The following is a 15,109-nucleotide window of genomic DNA, read 5'->3' as shown; positions in this document are numbered from 1 at the left end:
GGCTGATGAAAACTATAAATGTGTCATGAATCATTTTGATTGGTTAATAAAAAATAAATGAGTCATAATTTAATTTAATTGGATGATAAGAAAACATTAAATGCACCTTTCAATATAAAGTTGCCACGTGTACTATCAAAATAAAATAGGGGAAATGTTTATAATAAAGATTGATATATATTTTTATCAAAAACTCCATTTGTCACTATTCAAACCAATCTTAAATTGAAGAGTAATTTTGTAAATTTCATTTAATTAACTTAAAAAGAACAAAATTGTTTAAAACATTAAGTAACCGTTTCCTTGAATGAAGGTTGTTTCCTTTTTTTTTTTTTTTTTTTTTTTTTTTTTATCTTTCTCTAACACCTTTACGTGCCAAAAAATAAATAAAAATATACGACTATGAAGTTTTTTAAGCAACTACCATAAAATTTTGGCTAAGATCAAGTGTAGCTACTATGACGTTAACAAAACACTCATCATAGTAATTTTTTAGGGGCACTAATCATAGTATTAAATAGGCTAAATTACACCAAGGTACTTTAAGTTTGAGATTTGTAATATATTAGTTTATTAGTCATGTATTATAAACGTTTTCAATTTAATCAGTATGTTAACCAAAACGATGATGATGTAATTAAACCTATTAAATACCAAATTAAGTATTGAATGAATTATTTTGTTGCTCCACTAATCTATATACACGAAGAATAAGGTCTAATTATAATTAATACTAATCCTTTTAATATGGAGACCTTACATATATCATATATCATGAATTTCTCATCAGAATCCTCATCTTAATTTTGTAATTACTATTCTATCCCTGATCTTTTATTTGAAAAAGTAGTGTGTCCTTTTCTCGATAGTTGTCATTATCATCTTGCTTATTCTATTTCTGTTTTGTTCACCATGTTTCTTTTGTGTTCCACTCTTCTTGTACTGCAAAATTTGTAACTGTTTTTGTTCCCTACATTTGAGATTCTTATTTAAGGCTGCATGTAAGTACTTTCCTTTCATCACTCCCATTAACTTGGTTGAATGATGATGATTGCAATACTAATGATTAGTGTGCTTTGTATTAAATGCTTTCTTTTAGGAGGCATAATATTAAATGTTATGGTTATGTCTGGTCTTGCAATAAAATTAGTGTGCTTCTGAATTTTTTTTAACTGATATAGAATTCATATGATATGTTTTGTTATTTTTTTACATAATATTGTTATTAAAATAATGATAAAAATAAAATAAAATGATAAATGATATTTGTACAATCATTTAGGAACAATTTTCTTTCTCATACACTCACTGTATTCATGCTCTCTCTCTTCATTTTTCTCTCTATAAAATGGTCGTACAAATATCATTATTCATAAAATAATTATAACTCATTACATTTACTTTCCAAATAATGAAAAGGTGATTTTTTTTCAATTCCATTATAAAATAGTCGAACAATGAAATGAAATTTGTGTTCCATTCAACTTGGAGCTTTGTTCTAATTTTAAACAGTCCCTACTAATAGACAATGGGAGTAATATGTTCAAATTAATCGGCTCTTGAATCGAATATCAAACTTTAAAGAAAAAAGTTTTGATCAATTTTAAAACAAGACATTTTAGAAATGAACATTAAGATCCTTCTTGCATTAAATTTAGGTACTACCCGGTCACCCTAATTTTTTTTACTTTTAAAAAAAGAGTATTGCTATATATCAAGAAAAATTTTCTCAAGAAAAATTCAAGAATGACATGGCAGAATAATCACCCTTAGATTTTATCAAGAAATTGTACTGATATTAATGTTAGCCAATAAAATCTCTGTCGGGCCGGAAATCATGGGGTGTGGGTGTTATGTATTTTTCTTTTTTATGAAAGGAATAAATGAGACTGAAATCTAAGGGTGATTATTGTGCCATGTCATTCTTGAATCGTTCTTGATAAATCATTCTTGATATCTAGCATTTTTCTTAAAAAAAATATTATTGAATTTTTTTTTGTAGATAGACGAAATGGCAAAGCCATAACTCACACACATAAGTAGAGGCATCGGGATTCGAACCCGGTCATAGGGTCCGGCCTAACAATTTCGTAATTTTACCAGTTCAGCTAGAACTTTTGGACAAATATTATTGAATTAAATATACATACTTAATTTTTTTGCACACGCTGATAATTGTCGTAATTGTTTATGTCCGCAAATGTTTGGGGTCTACCTGTAAAAAAAAAATTGTTTGGGGTCTACCCGTAAAAAAAATTGTTTAGCAGATGAGGAATCTTTACCTTTTGATTTTTTATCCTATGCTAAGGAGTTTCAAACATTGCAGTAAAATCAAAATACTTACATCATCAAATATTTGAATGTCAACTTAAAATGGAGAGATTTTAAATAAAGATATAATTTTTTCTCCTATGCAAAAGCCTATTATGGACCTTGAACATGACCATATTTACTGTGAATAAACAATTTCTATATCATTCTCTCAACTTGAACATTCAAAAAGTGCAATGCATCCTTTAATTGTATATATATATATATATAGTTTGCCCTGTATAAACATAAAAATTGTTTCCTACTTCAATGAAATCAATGAGATATGAATCAATGTATTGTCTCTTAGTATAGTACATCATGACCTCTATCTCTATGTACAATCCGAAAGAATGCAATGTGCAGCTAAAATGAGAAAAAGAAGCACGTTGAAGGCTTTAAGTTTAAGAATATGAATAGTGCTAACACTACTTAAATATTAGAGAAATAATATTTGAACATCCATTTAATGACAACTTTTGCAACAATTTTCTCTCTCATACTCACATTATTTTTTACTTTATCTCTCTATTGCTATGGTTTCCGTGTCAATACCACTTTTTTCTTTGTAAATTATGGCTGTCAAATAAATTGTCACCAAATTGATTGTTCAAATAACACTCCTCTAAATATTAATCCAGGTTCGCCGTACTTCGACACCAACACATTTTCTATTGAGGTTCACCCAAGCGGATCACCCTCGGTTAATAACTAACCACCATCTCCACTTTGAAAGTAAAAACTTTCATTGAAAATCCTCATGTCTTTCACCCTTAACCCACCATCCCCGCCTGTCCACAAACATCGACAAAAATTGAAATTCTTTTCGAGTATTAAATGTCTATGTTTGTTGGTGTTCCTCCTTTTTGCACGGGTGGAAACATCCAAGGTTGTTTTTAAACTCATTTTGATTTGTTAAAAAAAAACTTATTTAATTGAGGTATAAAATAACTCTTTATTATTGAATAAACAATCGGTTTAGTGTAAACCAGGTATCTTCTGCGCATAACTGCAGAGACTAATTCCTCGAACATTGCGTATAACCAAAAAAATAAATTAAACAATCATTTTTATCTATAAACTATAAAAATACTAAGTAATCTCTAAACTACATTTTTTTTTGTACAAATCTTTTTTTTTTTTAAACGGCAAAATATTATTAACTGACAAGCCCGTGCAAGTAGCACTAATAAGCTCGGGTGAGAAAAAAAACAAAGAAGGAGAAATCGGTTGTCATACAAACACCGGCTCGAACAAAAACTCCTTAAAAAACTACCCCTAAAGAAGGAACTACCTACAAGAGTAATGACGCAGACATATACATATGACAATCCTCATGAATACCCCTGCGTCAACACCACAAGCGGCCTAAACAGTACCAAAAAGCCACCGGCAACTTTACAGACACAAGGCAGCTGAACAACAAAAACCAGTCCTACCACACAAACCACACCACCCACACGCATCACTCCACCTAAAGCCCACCTGCACGCAGCAATACAGCAAGGCAGCAGCAGCCCACCCCCCACAAGCCAAAATCGAAGCAGCTCAAATCCCCAACACATGACTGCTGCTGTGGACAGAGGTGTCAAATGGGCTGGCCGGCCCGTATGGGCCAACTACATAAATGGGTCAGTCAGGCCCAACCCATTTATAATTGGGCTGCATATTCTAGAGCTTGTGTGGGCCCTTTTATATGTATTTTTTATGTATTAATTACTCACCACTATTTTTTACTAAAATATGATTGGATAGACATTAAAATGTCAATAATTTTTACATTAACGTTGAATAATAGTTAAACTCTAGATTATTCCTTCAATTAAATCAAATTAATAATTTATAAACTTTAAAATTTTAAACTAAATTCATTCATATTTATTAAGTTTATTTATTTAATATTTCTTTTATTAATAAATTTTAAATTAGTTGATAATTTTTCAAAAAATATATTGTTTTTTTAACAAAAATCAAATGAAATATGGGCTAATGGGCCGACCCAAAGCCGATGGGCTTGGGCCAAAAAAGCCCGAGTGCGTGTTTGGGCTAGTTTTTTAGGCCCAACCCGGCCCAAAAATATGGGCCATTGGGCCGGCCCGTTTTTGACAGCTCTAGACAGAACACAGGCAAAGGCCAGCAGCAAAAAACCCACACCTGCTGCACCAAATAGAAACAAACGTTGCAACCACCCATACCTCTAACGCTGTAAACAAAGTCTTGGATTCCAACTCTATTCATAGAAGAAGCAAGACGGAGTACTAGACCTTTCCAACAACCATCTCCAAGATCACACCTTAATCTCGTCAATCACATCCTCCACCACACAATTAATCCCCTTGAAAATCAAGTCATTCCTCTTGGTCCACAAAACCCAAATAGTAGTATGCCAAACCAACCAAAGGTCTTTAATTAGTAACCTTATTAGCTCTCCCACCTTCACTCCAACAATCCCAAAGAACAAATAAATTAGGAGGAATTAAAAAAACAACAATCAAACCACTTCATCACTCTAGACCAAACTAAACTTGCAACATCACAATGTAAGAAAATATGAGTGACCGATTCTTCCTTCAAATAACAAAACACGCACAACGTAGAAACCTCCGAAGGTAAAGCATTCCGCAAAGCGAGATTATCTTTTGTTGGAATTCTATTAAGAAGCACTCTCCAACCAAAAGCAATCACTTTTGATGGAGCCTGACTCCTCCACATATTCTCAAACATCCCTTTCTCCTCAACTCCCCAAATATCTTCTTTTAAAACCATATCCTCCAACTTCAAATAAGCCGATTTAACGGAATAAACTCCATTGTCTTCTAACTTCCATCTACACTCATCCATCTTATCGAACCATCTAATACCCTCCAAATCTTCCAAAAAAAATTTAAATACATTACTATATTAAATCTTTTAAGTTAGTCTATGCTATAAATTAATTCGATACAAACAAACTTAACAATTATTCGTCCTCATGAGACTTAACACAGTTGATAAAGGCATATATCCCATTCAAACTTTGGCCACCTTTTAAAAACTTGGTTATTCATTGTTTTTGTTAAAATAAAAGGAGTTTTACTTAGTTTGTATTTCACGAATGGATAGCATTTCCATGTAGCTTAAACTTCAAGCATCAATGGCTTCATCTTCATCTTCTTCCACTCCTTTCTGCACCTATGCTATTCACCATGCCACCAACCTTCACCCTCGTCAAAACGGCACTAACAACTCTCGTTTCACTCCCAGAAAAACTCAACCTTTACGTATGGGTAACCCTTCAATCCAACCAAAATTGAACCATCATCAAACCCCCCATCAACATAAAAATGTAAACTTTGCGCATTTTCTTCAAGAGGGTAACGTAAATCAAGTTTTAGAACTATTGGGTCAAACTGATTTTGCTGATTACAGTGATTTTCTTTCGCTTTTGAAATTATGTGAGGATTTGAAGTCGCTTGAATTAGGGAAAAGGGTTCATGAATTCTTGAGAAGGTCGAAATTCGGAGGGAATGTTGAATTGTGTAATAGATTGATTGGGTTGTACGTGAAATGTGGTAGTGTGAAGGATGCGCGGAAAGTGTTTGATAAAATGCCTGAGAGAAATGTCGGTTCGTGGAATTTGATGATTAGTGGATATAACGTGAATGGTTTAGGGATTGATGGTTTGTTGGTTTTTAAGCAGATGAGACAACAAGGGGTAGTGCCTGATGAGGAAACTTTTGCGTTGGTTTTGACTGTGTGTGCGTTGGTTGACGGTGTGGAAGAAGGTTTAATGCAGTTTGAATCGATGAAGGAGTATGGAATTGTTCCAGGGATGGAGCATTATTTGGGAGTTGTTAATATTTTCGGGTGTGCTGGTCGGTTGGATGAAGCTCACGAGTTTATTGAGAATATGCCAATTGAAGCCGGAGTTGAGATTTGGGAGACTCTTCGAAATTTTGCGACAATTTGTTGTGCTAAAAACACACTTAGAGCAAGTGTACTCTATCGCAGAAGTAGTATAAAAGATTATCGTATCCACAGGGATTAATTAACAAGTATCAAACTAATTAAGATTAATTTATTATTTAGACGAACAAATAATAGAATGGTTTCGGTAACTAAAGAAAAAGTAATGACGAAGGATAAAAATGTGAAGATGTAATCAATAAAGAGAGGTCTAGGGTCACGGTTTCAATTGCAAGTTTCGATTCCCTAATGTCTAGTTCTAATCAAATTCCTATTTTCATTCAATCACCAATCCCTTTTACTAAAACTATTAATCCGTTTGGTCATTCGTGATTAATATTCTTTCTCCTAAGTTAACACTTTGTTTGATCATTCAAAGAGTTGAAACTCAAGAAAAGCATAAAGAACAAAAAGGTTGAATGATTGGAAGACTAAAATTAAGGTTTGATCATGCAATAATTCTAGTCTCAATTGTTCTATAGGTCCACCAATTAACTGCAGTACGATCGCTGATCAATTAACTGATTGTTAACATGCAAAGGTTTGGTCATTCCTAATCATGTGATTAAATCAATAGAACAAATTTGATTGGAATAGAAATAGAAATTATAATTAATAAACTAGAACATGACAAGGTATCTCAACATACAAGATTCACCTAAGACCCTAGAGAAATATTCACCTATCCATAATCAAAAACAACACTAAAATAGAGATAGAATTCATGAAATTAAGAATAAGAAATAACCTAAAAGAAAGGAAAATTCTTGCTCCAAGACTTGAATTTCAATTTCTATCCCCAAAGCTCTTCTCTTTGTTGCATGTAGTGTCTGTGTAGTGTGTCGTCTGCTCCCCCCAAAAGAACTCTCTTCCTTTGATCTGTGATGTTCTATATATAGCCCTGTAAAATTCTGATTCACCGCCCCAAAATTCCTTCAACGTTAAGGATTTACTTCTTTCTATCACCGCCTCTTCCAATTTCCTTCACATCTAAGTCTTTTGTAAACCTCCTCTTTGTTTTGTCTCTTGCGCTACCTCTCTTTCTTTCTTTGTTCTCACCTAACTCATTCTTCTATTGTGCAGCAGCTACTTGTATTTGTTTGGAGGAAGATAATAAGTCTATCTTTTCCTTTTAATTGAGATCACCGCCCCTAACCTCTTGGGTACAACACTGGTGGGCCTGTAGCATTGATTAATCCAGCTTTTCTTGTAATTGTAATACTAGAGAGTAAAGAGTATGTCTTTGATGATTTTTCACTTCTATTATATAATATATATATTTTTTATATTCTACAAAATAAAATAAAAATAGTTAAGTATCTAAATAATAATAATACTAAATGTAATAAATTATACCTAAAATGTTAATATCACAATTCATGGAGACTTAGAACGTGAGGATTGTGCTGATGAGTTGTTAACTGTTCTTGATCCTTCGAAAGCTGCTGCTGATAAAGTGCCACTCCCTCAGAGAAAGAAACAGTCTGCAATTAACATGCTGGAGGAGAAGAATAGAGTAAGTGAATATCGGTGTAATATGCCGTATAAAGAAGAGAGTGATGTGAAATTGAGAAGTTTGACCGGGCAGATGAGGGAAGCAGGTTATGTTCCTGATACGAGATATGTTCTCCATGACATTGATGAAGAGGAAAAAGAAAAGGCTTTGCAGTATCATAGTGAATGTTTGGCAATTGCTTATGGTCTCATCAGTACTCCGCCGAGGACTACGCTTAGAATTATCAAGAATCTACGTATATGTGGAGACTGTCACAATGCTATCAAAATCATGTCCAAGATTGTTGGAAGGGAGCTCATTGTGAGGGACAACAAGAGATTCCATCATTTCAAAGATGGAAAATGCTCTTGTGGAGATTATTGGTAGTGTTGGTAAAAATGTAGATACTCTGATGATATATTGCTAGATTGTATTTTGTTTGCTGCCAAAAATCTGTAAGGTTCAAATCCATGTTTGGAAAGATGAAAGAAATTTTTATTCCATCTATGACTTAACCTGTATAGCTTATTTTCTTTGTCGTGCATGTTTGTTAGACTAGAAGAGTTAAAAAGGCCAACAGTATAATTAATTATTTGCTTTTCCTCATTTTTGAACAACATGAGCATGTTGTGATATTACATCAGTTTCTGCAGATATCTTATTGATCATGGCTTGTCTAATTGAGTTGAGAACTAAATAGCCAAAGATAATTGGAACGTAATAGAAATATGGTGGTGGTTGCGTAGAATAAACCGAATACATTATCGCCATTTGTACATTTAAAATGTGCAATTTATCCTTTAATTATCCTGTCTGAACAACATAAAATTTATTTGCTACTTCAATGAAATCAATGAATCAAGGTTCTTTTTCTTGGTATAGTGCATAACGACCTTTATCTCTATGTACAATCTGAATGAATGCAATGTGCAACTAACATATGTGAACAACAATTTGAATAGAATAAGAAGAAGGATGTTCCTGTGCAGATTATTGGTAGTGTTGGTAAAAAGCACTCAAATGTAGATACTCTGATATGATGATATATTGCTAGATCGTTTTGTTTGCTTCCAAAATGTGTAAGGTTGAAATCCTAGTTTGGGAAGATCAAGCAAAGTTTTGTTTCATGTATGAATTAACCTATACTCTGAATGAATGCAATGTGCAACTAACCTATATAGTATTAAACTGAATACAGTGAAAGGATTAAACTTGCACATTCAAAAAGTGCAATTTATTTGTTAAATGCATATAAACTGTTTGTTCTGTCTAAACCACAAAGAAACTATTTCCTACTTCAATGAAATCAATGAGATCTGAATCAGGGTATTGTTTGTTGGTATAGTGTGTAACAACCTCTAATCTCTATTTACAATCCGAAAGAATGCAATGTGCAGCTAAAGTAATGTGTGAAAACAATGTGAATATAATGAGAAGAAGAAGCCAGTTTTGAAGCCTGGAGGAGTTAGGAGCTTATTCCTAATGTGAGGATGGTTGACTGATTCTTTTGTTAGTCCACTTCATCTCTTGATGGTACTCTCAAGTATGATTTCATAGTATCATAAACTGTGAAGCCAATGGCCGCAGATGGAACAACCTGAATTGCAACAAACAAACAAAAATGCTGAGTTATACAGAACGGTTCTAGAGTGTTAATTACTTTAATGTTCTATGATTTTCCGACCTTTATGTAATTGATACTCAGCCCTGAAAACAGGGTCTTCCATCCTTGCTTTTGAGCAATCAAAACCATGGATCTCATAGTCCCTTTCAATTCGGCTTCTTCAGATGCCGCAAGGTTTTGAACCTAAACAGGTTAACTTTGTATCATGTTACTCAATATCCATCTATAATTTCCAGCCGACCAAATAAAGCACGTTACCTGCATTTGCCTCCTGACAACTTCAAGAGGATATGTGAATGTCTGACCCAATAAACCGGCCACGGATCCACATGTCAGTTTCGCCATGATGCTTTTCTTGTAATCCTCAGGGACGTGGCGCTTCATTTCCTCATAGAAGTAGAATTTAAAACCCGCGTATGGGAATATTCCAAAGAGTGTCGGAGCTGTGGCCATGATTAAAATAAGAGTTCTACAATAACAACACAGCAGTGAAATACAATACTGCTGCTGAATTAATAGTTCCAAACACAAGCAGAATTAAATGCATACCTACTCCCCTATAGAGACCTCTAATGCCACCCCCTTTATAAGTTTTTGAAAGACAGTCATGGATCCCTCGATAAACTTGTTCATTATTTACCATCCCGGAAACATTCAACTTGGTTGGACTAACAATCTGCAGATCACAAAATACAACCAAAGTCATGGATGAAAACTGATCTGATTTCTGAGCAGAAATATAATCTACCTGATAAGCTAACTTAGTCCGAATTAAGTCAAGTGGATAAGTAAAAAGCACAGCCGTCCCTCCAGAGAGTGACCCTGCCATTAGGTCAAGGGTAGGACCTTTCCAAACATTAGGAAAGGCTTGCATGGTCAATCTTCGGTATTCCTCATAGGACATAAAATGAAGACCTGCATAAGGAATAATCCTTGCCACACTTGCTCCATTTCCCCTGCAAATAATTTCGCATTGGTGAATCTGATTAATTGATAGAAGATAAATCACCTACCTATGATTTCTATCTACCTGTAGAATCCCAAAAGACCTTCGGTTTTGGCGATTCTCCTAACTGATCCAGACAGTCCTGTGCTATGAAACTCAGTTCTTCGGGTCTGTAAAGAATGATTGTGATTAATCAATCAACTGTCAATTGGTCGTTTAGTTTAAGAAAAGCCATTCACTAATTACATGCAACGAAATTTCATTTCTCTTTTTCCGGCCATTATCTCCCCACACTCGCGCAATCTTACACAATATCTTTACTTTACTAGTGTATGTATAACAGAAAAAACATAAGAAAAAAGAGGGAAAACATCCATACTGCTAGAAGTGAAAAGTTGAGAATGATAATTATAAGGGAAAGAATAAAATTGTGATGTATAATCAAAATTACTGGATTACATGTAGCACCGACACATCTTGTGGAAGACGTATCCGATACGTTTCAGATATCCAACAACGACATGACATCACATATGTGATTTCATCCACTTAATATACTTTCACAAATTATTATTGGTGTCGTCTTGTCAAATTTGTGTTTGGCGTCGGTGCTTCATATTTTTCAAGATCACAGTGCCTCGTACGTGATTACATTCAATTAATTCATTTTTTTCAAACTATTACTAGTGTCACTTCGGTGCCCATGTCTGGTGTCGGTGCTTCATAGTAGTCAAGATCACATTATTTACTTGCTAGTATAGAACCAACCATAGGGTACCTTATGTCTGTATCTGTAACTAACTTACTAACTGATTCAGGTGAGTTAGTTTAAGCAGTTAAAGTTCATCAGTTACTTATACAAAAAGTTCCCCTCATATAAAAGTAATTGTTAGGACTTAAGAATGCAAAAAGTCAGATTTTGTTTTTCTCTAAAATTCCCCATCGATTTTCAATGATTCAAGATATATCAAACATAAAATAGATTACAGATAAATAGAAATGTGTCCGGTTCTGGTGTCCGATCCATCTCAATGACAGTACCAATGCAACATATCTAATTATTTTCAATTAATTCATTTTCTCAAATCATTATCAATCGAACGTGTCTTGCCGGTGTCTGTGTTTGTACTTCATAATATAAAATATCGTAGTAGCTACTAGCTAGTATAGACCGTACCATATGGTACATAATGCCTATAAATGTACTTCGCTCAAGAACCAAAAAATGTCCGTAACTGTACCTAACTAACTCATAAAAGTAAGGTATTTTAAGCAGTTAAGCTGCAGTTCAACTACCTTCATAAAAGGTTCCCTCTTTCGTAAGAAATTCAAAAGACTAAGTAAGATTTCATCATTCTCTAAAATTTTCCATTGAATTTCTATAATACTAATATTAATCAAACATAAATAGATCACACATCAAATCAAAGCACGCAAACACATTTTGAAACAAGAAGAAGTTGTAGGTTGCAACAAATTTAAGGTCGAAATATTGACATTAAAGAGTGTTTAAGCTAAAACACATGCATACTTACACACCCTTTAGCACCTTGGCTTCAATTAGCCTCAGTGGTGAACAACATTCAATGTTTCTAACAACTTTAAAATGTAATGAACATTACCAACACCGTAATATTTGTAATGAATGCCATGTAAAGTATGTATGCCTTAATTTTCAAACTTAAGTGTTGCTGCTGCTGCCGCCACCACCAGCATGGAATTGTTCATCCGCTGCAGGATCGTAGTCCGGGTCAATAAGAGCTCCAGCATCCTCATCTTCAGAATCAGAATCTATAAAATCCATGTAATTATCCTCGTCGTGTTCATCCATAAAAACGCCTTCAACGAATTCCTCATCAGAAGATTCATTATCTTCACCGGCAATCAACAATCTATACCTTGACTGTAGAATTAAGAAACCGACATAGTTAGGATGTTAAGTCTTCTATGTGATACATTTGTAGTATACTTTTTGCTTAAAAGAAGATGTGTAAGTATAAATACTATTTTTTATTTTTTTTTTATTTTTAAAATAGTAGTTTGTAGGGTTAATAGTATTTTTCACCCCTGTAATATAAGTCATTTCCGGTTTTCGCCCTTATAAAATTTTCGGTTTGATTTGCATCCTTGTAAAACTTTTTTTTTCCGGAAAACACCCCTCCCCCATATGACTGTACATATTTGCTGATGTGGTACATTGTGTGGCATGCTGACTGTACATATATGCTTATGTGGTGTGCAGACTGTATAATTAATTTTATTTTTTATTTTTCTAAGGCTACATGTGGCATTTGTGACTATTTTTTAAAAAAAATTATAATATAAATACATTTATACTAATTTAGAAATAAAATAAATTTAAAAATTTGAAAATAAAAAAATTCAGGATTTTTTTTTATTATGAAAAATATTTTCCAAATTTTTTATTTTTTGTTTATATTAGAAAATAATTTTTTTCTAAAATTTTAATTTCAAAAATGATTTAATAAAAATCTGGAATAAAATTTCCGAAAAAAAATCTGAATTTCTTCTAAATTTTTTAAAAAATTGTATCCATATTTTTAAAAATAAAACATTTTCCAGAATTTTTTTTTTTTGTAGAAAAATTTTTAAAACTGTGTTTTTTTTCGGGAAAAAATTATGACTTTTTTTTTTTAAATTTCGAATTTGTTTTTTCGAATTTAAATTTTTTTTATTTTGAAAATTAAACTCCAGAATCTTTAAAAAAAATACTGAATTTCTTCTAAATTTTTTAAAAAACTGTATCCAGAATTTTTAAAAATAAAACATTTTCCAGATTTTTTTTTTTGTAGAAAAAATTTTAAAACTGCTTTTTTTTTTGGAAAAAAATATGAATTTCTTTTAAAACCTCGAATTTGTTTTTTTCTAATTTTTTGTGATTTTTTAATATTTGAATTTAAAAAAAAAACGATATTTCAAAAAAATCTTATCGTTTTTTCAGATTTTTTTAATATTTGAAAAAAAAACTTTTTTTTTTTCGATTTTTAAATTTTATGGAAAAAAAATCTGAATATTTTTCTGATTTTTTTTTTTTTGAAAATTAATTTTCAAATATTTTTAAAAATAAAATCTGATGTAGACAATTAATAATAAATAAAAATTAAAAAAAAAAAAGCCAAGTCAGCGCCACATATGCGCATTTGATGAGTTGGATGGAGGAGAGGTGTTTTTCGGAAAAAAAAGTTTTACAAGGATGCAAATCAAACCGAAAATTTTATAAGGGCGAAAACCGGAAATGACCTATATTACAGGGGTGAAAAACACTATTAACCCTAGTTTGTATGAGTGAAGAAGGAAAAAAAAATTAATTAAAATTGTTTAAATAAAGAGAGAAACCGAAAGAGAAGCTAGATCAAATATAATAGGAGGTTCACATTTAATTTAACCCACTCTGTGCTTATACCATATATAATATCATTTCTAACATAAAATGCATGAATGTTATAATCATATTTTTTTTACAAGAAAAGTCATATTTAGTATATGAAGTATGATGGAGAATGAATTTCCATGATACATTTCAAATTGAAGTGGTTGTAAAACATAATCTTTAATATTAAATGGAGAATTGGACTAATAGTAAGATAAAATACACGGACTTGTTATTATTTTTTAAATGAAAAATATTTTTTTAGTTTGTTGTGAGTGGTTGTAACGCCCAAATTTTCACTTATTATCTTATTGAAATTTTATTGTATTGTGTTAAATTATTATTATACGTGTGTTTGTTTTTTTGGACAATATATGTGTGTTGTTGTGGTTTGATAATTTTCTCTGTGTTTACTTTGATGTATTTCTCTTAACAAGTGAAAAAAAAGGAAAGCTAGTGTTCCTTCAAAACAAAAAAAAAACAAAAAAAAAAAAAAAGGAAAACTATAGGAATTTCAACACTTGATACCTGCATTAGCAACACTCGATATCTTATTACAATTTCTGCATTTGTCAGTTGAGCTACGACTTCTAGAATCTTACTTTAGTTTTAAGATTCAGTACTTTTTTTTTTCTTTCTATTTTTTCTCATGTTTATATCATGGTTAACTTTTTATTCTTTAGTTGACCTTATGACAGATGAATGTAACAAAATTTCAGTACTGCACATTCCTTATTCAATGATGGAGGATTCCACGGTTTGCAAATCGGTTCTCGCATGTAATATCCAGGAATGTCGATAATTCAATTATCACTCTTTTTGGGATGATAGGTGGGTTGACAATACTTCTCATAGAGTGGCAGAGTTGGCCTGTTTTCAGTTTCGTCGCAGCAACACTTGAGAGGTAGATGCTTGGGTGGCGGAGTGTGAAATTGGTCTAGTATTGCGTATGAGGCTAATTGTATGGGAGGAGGAGAAACTGCACTAACTTTTGCTTCAGCTTCAGCCATTACCTCAAACTGGAGATAGTAGACTATTGGGTTTCGTGACCAAATTCGGGTGAATATTCTCGGCTAAAGCATCATACTTTCATCTTGCTGATAAGTTCTTTTTAGGAAATCAGCTCCTTTGAATAGCAGAAAGTTAGGTGTATCCCGACGCCATCAAACGTATGCGCCTTCTTGTGGTAACTTCTCTTCAATTGTTTACCGACAAGAGACAATTTACTTAGAAAGAGAGTGGTGCTAGAAAGACAAAATTTACTGTGTATTTTATGGAGAGTGTCGTGAAAGGGCGTCACATCTCTCCCTTCGATGCAATCTTGTGATGTGATGTTGTTACTTGGGGATGGTTTTGGTCATTCCACCAGACATTAGCACGCCTGAAGTAGCTTTGTTG

At 32.6% G+C, this 15,109-nt stretch overlaps 1 protein-coding gene and 1 pseudogene across 1 annotated transcript; one reads left to right on the top strand and one right to left on the bottom strand.

Annotated features, from left to right (window-relative positions):
• The first annotated feature begins 5,419 nt into the window (after positions 1-5,419).
• On the top strand, positions 5,420-8,356 carry LOC25496015 (pentatricopeptide repeat-containing protein At2g15690, mitochondrial-like; annotated as a pseudogene).
• A 677-nt stretch (positions 8,357-9,033) lies between these two features.
• LOC25496014 (mitochondrial carrier protein CoAc2) lies at positions 9,034-11,025 on the bottom strand. Its single transcript, XM_039826916.1, has 7 exons — positions 11,005-11,025; positions 10,405-10,490; positions 10,123-10,330; positions 9,924-10,050; positions 9,633-9,817; positions 9,435-9,557; positions 9,034-9,347 (listed from the first exon to the last, which is right to left on the bottom strand). Exons 1-7 carry the CDS (start codon positions 11,023-11,025, stop codon positions 9,261-9,263), a joined length of 837 nt encoding a protein of 278 aa, XP_039682850.1. The 3' UTR covers positions 9,034-9,260.
• Between the last annotated feature and the right edge of the window lie 4,084 nt (positions 11,026-15,109).

This window comes from Medicago truncatula, chromosome 6 (genome assembly GCF_003473485.1).
Source record: "Medicago truncatula cultivar Jemalong A17 chromosome 6, MtrunA17r5.0-ANR, whole genome shotgun sequence".
Lineage (NCBI taxonomy): Eukaryota > Viridiplantae > Streptophyta > Magnoliopsida > Fabales > Fabaceae > Medicago > Medicago truncatula.
Note: the sequence above shows the minus strand (reverse complement) of the source record. Positions and strands in the feature narration are given on the sequence as shown.